The 12,897-nt window shown below is 43.9% G+C and overlaps 1 protein-coding gene across 1 annotated transcript in view; it reads right to left on the reverse strand.

Moving 5' to 3' along the window:
• Positions 1–12,897, reverse strand: part of Rme-8 (receptor mediated endocytosis 8) — a 168,592-nt gene that overhangs the window by 17,754 nt on the left and 137,941 nt on the right. The window contains exons 36-41 of the mRNA XM_065442886.2: positions 10,704–10,795; positions 9,600–9,705; positions 8,978–9,052; positions 6,901–7,101; positions 4,568–4,649; positions 2,741–2,783 (exon numbers count right to left, since the gene is read on the reverse strand). Of these exons, the coding sequence (XP_065298958.2) occupies positions 2,741–2,783; positions 4,568–4,649; positions 6,901–7,101; positions 8,978–9,052; positions 9,600–9,705; positions 10,704–10,795 (599 nt within the window). The remainder of the gene's footprint in view (positions 1–2,740; positions 2,784–4,567; positions 4,650–6,900; positions 7,102–8,977; positions 9,053–9,599; positions 9,706–10,703; positions 10,796–12,897) is intronic.

Raw genomic sequence — 12,897 nt, forward strand, 5'->3', positions numbered from 1 at the left:
TGAAGTAATAAATATATATGAGAATTAAGTACTAGCAGAACCAACCTTGGAATGATATCTGTCAGCGTTAGCTTGCCCATCACGACAAGAGACATGCTGCAGATTTTAGTGACAAAAGCATTCCTCAGCCACCGCGGTAGACCTCGCAGAGAAAGCAGTACTTTCATTCAGCATTAAAATGCTTTCAATCAGAAGTCACAACATGCTTAACCTTGTAGAAACATGCCACTGCTCCACAGTATGATGAGAGATCTGCAGTGAAATTTGGAGACGAACGTGTCACGTAACTTCTTCATTGTCGGCAAGAAGATGCATGAGCTCACTTTTTATAAGTAAATTGTTGCTATGCGATGCAACTAGCATGCCAAGCGTCTCATTCACTGGCTTGCACGAGTTTAATGTTTTCAGGCATGCATCCACGGTCAAATGGTTTGAGCATGGAGCTTTTGTGCAGAGGGCCAGGGTTCAAAACTGACCATCAGACATTTTTTACTTTTTTCTTTAACTAATTTCTAGTGGCAACTGGTGACATCTAGTGCCCCAAGTTGACCATAAACGGCCAGAAACTGACAAACCGCAGTATGGGGAGAAGAGTCGAAGAAAGCTATCACTTTTAAATTACCAAAGCTATTTTTCATGAGCCGTCTGTCACAAATTCAGTACATGGTGGTGAGCTTGTAGAGCTTCAAACTTGTAAATTTCAATCGCAAGTGTGTGAAGAATGGGCACAACAAACTATTCAAAGCAAGTTTGCATGCTGTAACTTACATTTTGCATGCTTTAAGTGGCGTGCTCCAAAGGTGCAGCTCAAGTACCTAACCTCAGCATGTAGTCACATGTGGGCTTGTACACTTCAAAGAGGATTTATCTGCAGTACGAAGCCTACAGTGTACTGGAATAGGGGCAGTGCGCTCACTGCCGCATCCCTGCGCCGCGTTGCCGTGGCGCATTCAGCGTCAACTGCTCTGGAGCCCGCTGGAGGCACTGCCGCCTGCTTCTCTTGAAAACTTCCCTCTCTTCGTGTGGAGTGTGTTCTGTTGGATCGACGTGCTGCCGACTGCAAGTCCCGCTGGCATTTTCAGCAGTATCCTCTGTGCTTGCTCTGTGCTTGACGCTTCACTCAATGTGCACTGTGAGTGAGTGAGAATGGCAAGCCGCCGTCGAAACTACTACTTTGCACCCGGGTGCAGAACTGGCTACAGTCGCGTGAAAAATGCACCAAAGGAGTCTTTTTTCAGCGTTCCACATCATGAAGAATGGTGAAAGGAATGGGAGAGGAACCTCCACCGTGCAGATAAGAGACTGGATGAATCTTGTGTGGTCTGTGCGTTGCACTTCGAGCAGCGATTCATAATTAGGGACTTCGTGCACCTTATAGAGGGCAAAGAGGTGCACATTCCTCGTGAGAAGCTACTGCTATCAGAAAACTCTGTTCTCACGATTCTTCCGAATTTAGCACAGCACCTGGTGAAGACGACACCGAAGCCCAGGAACAAAAGGAAAAGGTGTGAAAATAATGAAGCACCTGCGAAGAAAACAAGCCGATGCGCACTGGACCATTCAGAGTTTTCACCGGCTGCTCCCGGCGCTTCCAGGATAGACCACGACTCGGCGCAAGAGGAGGGCATTACGGCAGAGCGTCAACACTGTTCGTCATTTCTTTTTGATTTAAAGACTCCTTTCAAGTATTGGAGTTCAGATCAACTCCCCGACCTTGACGGAGTGCTTTATTGCACGTCGACCAACCTAAAAGAAGGTGTTGTCACGCCCGATAAAGTAGTCGTGTTCCTCTGCGACAGACAACCCGATGTTTACTGCAAGGTATACATGAGGGGAGAACTGATTAAGGAACTCGGCCTGAAATCTCAGGAACAAGCAGAGAACGTGCTTAAAAGCATGGACGGGGCAATGTGATATAGACGGGGCAACGTGAAAATGTTTGCTTTACTACAACACACTTCCGCGCTGCATGCGCCTTACCTGCGAAAAAAAGAAAAACGAAGTGGTGGGTAAATTCGGTGCAATGGTGCTGGAAACGCGGATGCGCGGTCGTTGTGGCGAAGCCAGACTCGCAATTTTATCGATCAGCTGGAGAAAACACTCAAGTTCCCCTTGCTACGGTGACTGCAGCAGCCATATCAAGCTAATAACTAGTGTTATAATAGCAAGGTTAGTTCATTCGCGCCTCTGGCAACAAAACATCGCCAACCATCTGTAGATCAATCGCTAAAATAGTAATTTAGTTCAGTGCACACTGCGAAGATGCATCAAAAGAAGTTTCGTGTGTTGCAAGTTGTGCATTTTACTTTTATTACGGTCAAAACAGCAGCGCGCGATAGCCGCTTTACTGTGATGTGTAGGAAAGTTTCAGGTTGCGCTGCAAAACGCGCCCCCTGTCAGCGGCGACATGAAGTGTGTCAAGCTCTGCTGCGTTATGAGTGCACTATAACTCTTCTAATACACTGTAACAAAGCCTACACAAATTATGTAATCAGGGTTGCTGGCCCTCCGATTTCTCAGGTTAGTTTTGGCTTTTGTTCTTTTTCATGTTCAGTGTTCTTTGTAAAGCATTCCAAGAAGTGCTGGACTAGAAAGATCTATGGGACATAAATTTCACTTCTGAAACATCGAAAGGGTCAATTTTGCCAACAGTGGAGGTTCGTAAGCCAGAAAAGATGAAAAAAATTAGAGACAGTTGGCGACACCATATTAAAGAAAAAATACAAAATAAAAGTCCCACCTTGCAACTAGCTTTAGGGTCTTTTTTCTGGAGGTTCCACTGCCTGCAGAACAAACAATTTCATTAAAGGCCACTCGCTCATTTAACAGCACTGACATTTGCACGGAACTTTTCTAGACTGATATTGAGCACATTTTATATAGCAAGAACCATTTTTATTAACTGTCCATGCTGGCTTTATTATAGAGCAAGGTCTCTGCAGGAGGCAAAGAATACTTCATAGACAATTCATTAAACAAGAAATGGATTTTGATGGTAAGAAGCATGTTTATGTTAGTAGGATGAACATGGCTCTCGTGTGCTAACTCGTACAAAATATACAATATGAATGCCGATAGAGTCGAAACCCACAATAACGAAATCCCGCTAGTACTACGAAATTCTCATGACAACAAAATATTTTCATATCCCCGACGAACACTCATAAGATTCAATGCATTTCATACCTTTTGACAACGAATTGTCACTGTACTATAATCCCACATTAACAAAATTTGCTGCAACGTAACCCCGCATACGACCTACTCGAGCTTGGCTAGTAGGCTCCAAAATGTGCTGAAATGTGATTGTGTTGTGCTAAAATTGCGAAAAATACTATCACATTATACTTGTATGGGCACCGCCATTTTTGTTTACAAAAACAACCAAGCACCAGAAGTGACTGCGCTGAAAACACGTCATGGCCACCATATTGTTTGTTGACCAACCATTTGAACTTGCGTGCATGTTGCTACCGACATGTGACAATGGTCTTTGCATATCCTGTGCAGTGCATAATGTGTACCCCAGTGACAGAAATGCAGCAAAAACAAAAAAATCCCCGTCCCACCGACATGGAATTGTTTGTGGCGCTTAAGATGGCAGTCACAGCATGAAGTGCCATGCATTGGGCAGTGATTGAGCTGTCGCCTGGGAATACGCATTGCTTGATTCAAGAACGTTGGTTTTGGTGCCACCCAACAGGCATTGCGTGCGGATTCGACGCCAGATGTAGGTTTGTGCAAAGGGCCTGTTATCTAAATCGATTGCTTACAGGGAATACGAGATACAATCACTTTTGGGCTCGGCACCAGACGCATCGATGCCTGCGGGCAACAACAGTGGGTGCTGGGGAAATGCTGCTGCATGCGTGGAGTGCTGTTGCTCTACATCCGTTGCTGCGCTGCGCAAAATCTCGCAAAAGTGATTGTGTCTCCAAAAGCAACTGACCAAGAATACTGCTCCACAGCAGTGCTACCACTGCTGACTGACGCATGCGGCGCATTTTTTATTGTCGGCAATGCCATTCTAGATCCTCACAAGCTTGGCGAAGTAGGCTAACAGAATTTTGACAGTAAAGTTTTGTTCTGCGCCGCATTACCTACCTGTGCCGTCTTATTTCACCACAACGAAATTCTCGTGAAAGTACATTTTTTCGCATTCCCCGCTGATTTAGTTATTGCGAGGTTCAATTGCAAACTGTCATTGCTTTTGCAGGATACACATGGCCGACACACACACTACACTTGCAAGTTATGAATCCCGCACGTCCAACAATGCTGCAGAGCACAGCAACCACCAATGATGTGTCCAATACACAATTTATGTGGATAATTGCACATACGTCCCATCATCATTTCATGCTTACAAGCCATAGCCTCGCTGCTCCTTTACTAATAACTTGCAGCAAGGCCACAGGCACTTCAAGTTTGAGTTGCAAGATAACTTTTACTCCAGCCAACATGCTTTTGCAGAATACCCTTCTTCTGAACTGCGCAACTTTACTGATGCTAATCACACAGAAGAGAAATGCTTTCACATCAATATGGATGTCTTCGCAGCACTCACTCGAGAGCCATGCGGCGCACTGTCTGGCATAGACGTTGCCGTGTTTCCTCCTTCCAGACAAGTTCAGGGTTCTCTTGTTGGGCTGCAGGGTTAAAAAAAGATTGCCAATTTTGACCTGAAGGGCAAAGTAGTGACAGCAGTAGCAAGGTTTAGCATTGCACCTGATCTTCATGGAGGGTGTTCTAACTATCCACGAGTGTATTATATTATTCTCTCAGTCATGCTACAAGCCTACCATTGGCCTGCCATTGAAGAGCAGTGATTAAGAAGCTAAGCAGCACATTTTAACTACTGTAGTTGTGAAGGACGTTAGTATGGAATGCCTGTTTCTTGTGACCACTCATACTTTTTTTTTACTTATTGTAGTATACCCTGCATGCAGACTAAGGTCAAAGCATGAGAAGAACAAAAGAAAAGCAATTTGCACTGTGTCATCATGACCTTCGTTCTTAGTCTATGTATATCGTACATACGTAAGCATGTGAAACCGAATGTCTTGGCAACACATCATATTAACTGTGTTTTGAAAAGTACGTCTATACTTTGCTATATTTTAAGGACATTTTCGCCTCAGTGGCTGCAGTGTTCTGCTGTTGAGCATGATGTTGTGGGTTCAATTCTTAACCATGGCGGCAGCATTTTGATGAGAGTGATATGCAAAACCGCTCGCATGAACAAATTTAGGCGTGCATAAGAGGGGCTCTGAACCACTTTTTATCAAAGTCGACAAATACATCAGAAGTTAAAATAGACTATTTCAGAAATACCTTGCCGCAAAAGTTACTTCAATACCTAAAAAAGAAGCAGAGTTATTGGCAACCAAAAGTCGCGTATGATCCCATTCAGTGTGCTCCTGTTTCTTCAATGCCTTGCATGCGAAGGCTAGGGCGGAGCAAGGCATGCTTACAATGCTCTGCCTGCTGAACATCATCGATTTGGTTCGATTTTGGATGTTCAGATAGACACCAATAATTTCGATTTTCACACCTGCAATGTGCCAAAAGTAGCCAAACACGGTTGTCCTTGGCGAGCCGCAGAGCACTCACCCAGCAGACCCGTCGCAGCATCCTGCGGCAGCCTCAGTATCTATGCAACATAACAGGCCGCAGTTAATACATGCATTTGGTTTGTTCGTGACAGGGCTTGAGTGCACACTTGCACCGCTCATATGCTCTAATCTGGTCGTGCTACGTGGTGCTACGTGGTGCCGTACGTGGTTTTGTCCTGCACCAGCTTGACTGATGGATAGTAGCCACATCCAGCTCGTGCATATTGAAGCACTATCAATAGCTCAATACGAAGCAAGTCTGCCAAGGCATCTAAACAGGAGTGGACAGGAGTGAGCATGCACAGGCAAGCGTACGTGTGGTCTGACATTAAATTTTGTGTAGTTCGAGACTAGTTGAGTGCTCAAAACTAGTCGACATTAGAGAGACCTGACAGCTATGTCCCCAATAAGCAGGCAGCCATGGCCAAACGGCAGGAGACAACAGTCGGCTTCTTCTGGAAGTATGCAATTCTTTTTGAAATTCAAAAGTAGATTTTCGCTTAATTCAGCCTGTTTATTAAACGGCGTCAATAAATATATGCAGTAACTGTAGGAAGAAGCACACTGATGCAAACACCCTTCTTCACTGATGTCAGCTATTGGGCAATAGCAGCTGCATATTGGAATATGCTATATTACGAATGAAAGAAGCCCGAGAAAAGTGAGGAGCAGGCTTTTGTTGAAAAGAATCCTGTTGAAAAGAGCTGGCGAGATGCACGCACTGCACAGAGCTCCAAAATTTGGCCGAGATGTTCACAGAAGCGTATGCTAACCACAGACTGTGTTCTTTAACGAAGCCCAAGGGGTGGTTCTGGACCTATTTAAAGAACCCAATGAGTCAAAATTAAGCTGAAGCCTTCCAATAAGACATCTCTCAGAGCCTCAGTATTGCTTTGAAATATTAAATGCTTCCAATCAATCAGAGAATTTCGGCAGCCTTTTTACACGAGCCCTGAATACATATATGACACTAATAGTACTTGAGCTGCAAAAGAGATCAGGGGTCGTATTATTGGTCGATCACTTTCGGGGATATGATCCCTCTCACGAGATTTTGCATGACTCAGCACCAGATGTGTTGTTCTCCACAAGCAAGCTGTTATCCTCGCTGTCTTGGTTCAGTGGCAGGAACACGGTGGCTTGTAAATACCGATGTGTCCAGCGCTAAGTCATGCAAAATATTGTGAAAGTGGTTGTATGCCTGGAAGTGATGGACAGAGGACACTGCTGCAGTGTTTGCCTGTGGCCTGGGGTGGCTTGCCAGCTAAGTACGAGAGACACCCACCCTGAAATAGGTGTAAGGCCTCCTTGGGGCCTTGGCGCATGGCATCCAGGAAAACGGTTGGCAGGAAGCGGCCAGCTGTGCTGCGCACCAGTGGGCCATGAAGCTTGTCGGCTGCCATCTTGGCCAGCAACTCCCCCGCTCGCTCACGCAGCGTCTCGTCTGTGCCATTGCACCACTGGTCCAGCAAGTACACCACCGCACCTGCCACACACATCATGACTGGCAAGGTACCTGGCAGTTTTGCACAGACGTTGCAGGAGGCTAGTCAAGTCTGCCTAACACCACAGTGCTTATACAGGAAGCATGGTTGCAATTGGCCATATAAAATGTGGATGCGTAAAATTATGGCATAAATACAGTGGAACCTCATTCATGTAGTGAAAAAAAAAAGAAAAAACACGAGAAAAGGCATACTAACCAGGAAAACATATCATCCGAAGTAATTAAAAATATTGAGGCTCAACTGTAGTTGACATCTATGCAATGCAAAGTGTCGCAAGAATCTCGGGCACGAAGCACGAGACGTGTTTTCTTGTTTCCTATTGCATCGTGTCTTAAAATGGTGACATTAAAGCACAATGAAATCATGCTGGTAGGTGACATAAGATGCCCGCGGAGTAAAAAGCGATGCTCACACCGCACTGCCTGCAGCGGGGAATGGCGTTGCGTTTGGGTTATTGCCTACTAAAAGTATGCAGTACACTTCAAACAGCACTACGCACCATGTGCTGTAAGAGAGATAGGTGAAAATGCTTATCGCAATAGGGTAGGCAGCTGTGAATGCCGTGTTAGCTGATCCAGGAGGAGAGTTGCTGGTACCAGAATAAGAAACTGAGTACACGCCAGTGTTTTCAAATGAGATGGTCTACCGAGTATTACTGAGAAGATGATGCGGCGGACAGCTACTGTTCTCAATTCTGTGCCCCTTGTGCCTTTTTCTTGCTTACATGGGATCCAGTGGCCTGGAAACATACCATACGATTGCAGCTTGGCAATTTACTGAATGTTAGTGACGAAAGAGCGTGTTTTCTGGGAACATATGAACCAGTAAAATATAAGCGTAACTCAATTGGGTAATTTCTTTTGTTCTCGAACGTGAATGTTGCTGCCAGGAAATCAAACATGACAAGATTGTATCAACAAGGTTCTACTGTATATTAATGAGGCTAACACTGCAATTTACACAGGTAAAAATAACATTACTTCGCCTAGTCTCTAATAGCTCTAAAGTTGCCAATTATATCTAAAGGATGGATGCACCAATTTTTGTGCCACTATTATTCACTAAGGGTGTGTGAATACCAAGATTTCGAATTAAAGATTTCAAATTAAATATTGAATGGAATCAAGAAAAAAAAAGCAGAATATCGAATCTCGGAAAATTGGAGACAAAATTTTATGCTTCCAAATTCCAATGTGGACAAAGTGCTCGCCCACGCAGGCGCCGTATCTTGAAAGCGATCTGCGATGTAGACAAAGAGCGCCCAGTGCCGGTAGCTTCATATGCACTGTGCTTTCGGCGTTTAATTTGCGTTGAAGCAAGAGGCAGCACGAAGGTCAATTCATTCACTGCTGCTGCAGCGCTTCCTCACTGCAACGTTTTGACAGCGAGTTCTTGTGGTTATACAGCAAGATAAAACTACTATCTTACTTCACATAGCTGTCTACTAATTTGCTATCGCAATAGATGCTTCACCTTTGGTGGAACTACCTTTTTTTCTTTGTTTCTTACCTTGGACGTCTGTCACTCACTCTTTGCAATAACATTGTTAGACATGGCGACCAAAGTTTCATAAGTGAGGCGTTTTGGATATTACAGACTTCAAATAAAGCGGAAGTTTCTGTCGGATTATCAGGGTCCGTTGTGACGAGAGTTGACTGTATTGAATAAAACATAGGTATTTCCACATATAGAAAGTGACATCATAACAGGGTTCGACTATACTATGTTCACATGCCCAAAGTATGAGAAAATGTGCCACCAAGCAAGCAAGAACCCACGAGTTTCTGTGAGGCTCACCATAGAGAAGACAGCTGTATCCGGAAGTTTTGGCGATAACCAACTATCAACACTCACCTTTCGCAATGGCCTCTTTGACGAGACGACTGTTGGAAACCAGCGGCAGAAGTGTGTCTAGCACCACGAGCCTCTCTGAAAAATCAAGAAAGGATTGCCAGGTCATGTCACGGGCAGTTTCAAGGCTAAATGGGAATGCAACAGAGGCGCATGACATTGGAGCTGGGCAGCAGCTCCACATTCAGGGCCTTTACAAGATGCTGTAAACTCAGCTATAGATGTCTTTAATGCAATAGCATTGTAGGTAGACTACACAGAATATGTAGGCATCCATCTGACAAAAAAATGCTCTACCAATGGCAGAGCCCTGCACTTGTAATGCAGAAGATGTGAGTGTCTCTCACCTGCGGCAGCATTGTCTTTTTGTCCACTTTCATTTATTTCCCTTCTTATTATTTCAACATTTCAATTTTAAAAATGCAGTTAGCTTCCTTTACACCTTTCCCTGTTTTTATTGTCTGTTGGCTTTCAAGACTCTGTCATAACAGACACAATTTTTTTTTTTTTACATAATGCCACTAAAGTTACTTGAATGCCGACATAAAAATAATTTGCAGAGCAACTTCTACAGTATCCACCAAATAAATTGCACACAGTGCTTCAGAAACTTAAAGTAACTCACGTTCAGCCTCCTTGAAGGTGACCAGCACCAACAGCAGGTTGACCAGCACCTCCGAATTGGCAATGTCGCTCACACACTCTTGACTTCCTGTCAGCGCTTGGATCACCTAGAATCAAGTGACAAGCAAACTGTCACTCTAGTAGGCAGGCAGATAAATACGAGCATATTTTTAAATTAAAATTTATTTTCGGGATTTATCGTTCCAAAGCAACACAAGGGCTCTGTGAGAGATGCCACAGTGGGATGCTTGGGATAAATTTTAACCACTCAAGATGCTGTAACCATGTAACTCTTAAAATATTTCCTGGAAAACTGCAAATGATTTCCCACAATTTCACTAGGGTTGAGGGCGAGTTGGTATTGGCGAGTTCACTAGGGCTAGTTGGTATTGCATTCTAAAACTGGTACAGCGCAACATACAAAGCAAGAAACAAGCTGAGACGGCCAGATCTCTGTTCTGATCTCTGTTCTTTTATCTGGCTATCTCGGCTTGTTTCTTCCTTTGTATGTTGCGCTGTACCAGTTTTAGAATTCCGCCAATTTCTTTTTTTACTTCCTTGATGTTTCGCACGTAGCATGCTCATTGAAAAAATATTGGGTGTAAGTTCTACTTCTTTCACTCAATGAAAACTTGAATAACAAACCTTGCTTTAAGTAAGCATACAATGCATACAAGCTTTCGATAATATTCTCTAAACGCATGAAAGCAGAACAAATGCAAACTGCAAAACAATAATTCATGATTGCCCAGTCTCAGCAGTAGGCAGTGGAATAAGCAAATTCGCGTGACTTGTTCATGGCAATTAAAGGCAATGGAAACTGTGGCATGGACAAGTGGGACTCGCCCTTGGCGATATTAATATAAACAGCTAAAATGAGTACAGATCGGGCTTGGTAGTTAAATGGTTAACATGTAGGGTTGAGCTAAGCTTTCAGAAACCCATACGGTAGCTTGCTGTAAGAGCAGAATTGAAAAAGGTTCTTGGGACATGGAAGTTGAAAAATGAACTGCTGTTGTGTCCCAGCCTAAAAGCATGCAGATGGCTTGGAGTTTAGAAGTGTACTCTGCAGCAAAAGCAAGTCCAATCCTAGTGTGATGCTGACCTGCACGGTGACTGCTTGCAGGCCCCTGCAGCCATCCAGGCTGAGGAGGCAGAACAGCAATCGGAAGTGGCCAACACATAGGCTCTCCAGGCCTGCGCAACCAGAAAACAAGCATAAGAAAATCTTGTAAGTTAAACTTAAATACCGTATTTACTCACATAATGATCGCACTTTTTTGTCAGAAAAATTGACACAAAATCAGGGGTGCGATCATTACGCGAGTTAAATTTCCCGCGAAAATAAAAGAAAAATGTTTTTCGTCTCGCATTTGCTGCGGGACACTAAAACAAAAATGGCGGCCGGCGGAGCAAGCCGAACGCGATTTTTTTTTTTCTTCTTGTGAGTACATTATGTGCATTGAAACAGTTTCTTCCGTATCAGTAACGAACAATATTGTTAATATTGGCAATTTTGTGGCAATAATGTAGCAATGTCCATTTTGAGGAGACAGAAACAGATGGGTGCGCTTAGCTGCCAGTGACATAGAAACATGGCCGGCGTGCTGCGGAAACTGCAGCATTTGTCTTCACTACTATCCTAATACGGCACGTTTCCGCTAAGGGTGGGCGAATATCTTAGCTGCGTTACAAGCGTCGGCGTATGAATAGGGTACAGTTTTAACATAGCAGTGTAAACGTGGCTACTATCGTTTCCACTCGCAATTTGTTGCGTGCCCATGAGTGCAGATGAGAAGAATCGAAAGGTGCCTTTTTTGTTGTTGAGTTGACCACACCTATTATAAAGCCTACACATAATAAAGGCAAGTTTGGTTGCAACTTTTTTTTAGTCATGGAAGTGCGGAAAGTGATGAAAGTAATGAAATGAGGCATCTACTTAAGGATGTTTGGTGCGTGCAGACCGTTTGGTTTGTCTTGAAGAATCGGCCGCGTAGCATTCGACAGATGGTAAGCGCGATCAATATTAGCTAGACTTGGCACACGACATATCGCTGCGGCAAGTTCGGGGTGCGATCATTATGCGATAAATATGGTATAACAAAGTCGGTAAAATCGGCTATTTGCTTCGTAATATTGAAATTTCTTTATACTGAAATTCGATCTTTTATGCAAATAAGTACAGTCACCAATAGATTTTTCTGACACAGAAGGGGCAGCAAGATTTTCCATATTACACCATCGAAAGAAGCAGTCTGTGCGTGCGTGCGTGCGTGAGTGAGTGAGTGAGTGAGTGAGTGAGTGAGTGAGTGAGTGAGTGAGTGAGTGAGTGAGTGAGTGAGTGAGTGAGTGAGTGAGTGAGTGAGTGAGTGAGTGAGTGAGTGAGTGAGTGAGTGAGTGAGTGAGTGAGTGAGTGAGTGAGTGAGTGAGTGAGTGAGTGAGTGCGTGCGAGCGAGCGAGCGAGCGAGCGAGCGAGCGAGCCAGTCAGTCAGTCAGTCAGTGAGTGAGTGAGTGAGTGAGTGAGTGAGTGAGTGAGTGAGTGAGTGAGTGAGTGAGTGAGTGAGTGAGTGAGTGAGTGAGTGAGTGAGTGAGTGAGTGAGTGCATGTTACACACCTCATCATTCACAAGGCCATTTTAAGAGCACTGTCGTCCACAGCCAGCTTGAAAAAGCAAGCCATGGCTCTAGTGGCTTCATTTCTACTTCAGCTCAGGACGTCAGTGTCAATGATGCCATTTGGTAAAAGTCTTTCTTGCAGTCACCTGCAAAACCACGCAAGCACCCTTGCCCATCCTGACATGTCCTAAATTAAAGAAATATGCTGTAAATTGTCTGAGTAGTTAAATGACAACAAATGTATGAGTGGCAGACTAAATGTGGAAAGAGTCTGCTTCTAAAATTGAGGCAGGGAGCTTTTGTCAAGATTAAGAGTACGCATGCAAGAGTTACATATATAGTTAAACTTCGATACAACGGACTTCAATATAATTAAATTCTCGATATAATGAAGTATGTAACTTTTCATAACCTCTTTTCCATAGAACACCACGTATTTAGAACTTCAATATAACAAAGTGTATTTGTATGCAATTTCAATATAACGAAATTTCACTGCCACTTTAAAGATATGCCAGGACAATAAATGGAAACTTCCTGTCTCGTGATTGAATTACAAGCGGCTCCTTACAAACATGCCTTTCAAGTCATGTGCGGCCCGACAAGAGCGACCGCTGAAGTATAGCCGCATCACGTTCCGTATAAAGTACAAGTGCGATAAGATCCTATGACACCTTGCGCACT

Source organism: Dermacentor albipictus, chromosome 5, assembly GCF_038994185.2.
Source record: "Dermacentor albipictus isolate Rhodes 1998 colony chromosome 5, USDA_Dalb.pri_finalv2, whole genome shotgun sequence".
Taxonomy (NCBI): domain Eukaryota; kingdom Metazoa; phylum Arthropoda; class Arachnida; order Ixodida; family Ixodidae; genus Dermacentor; species Dermacentor albipictus.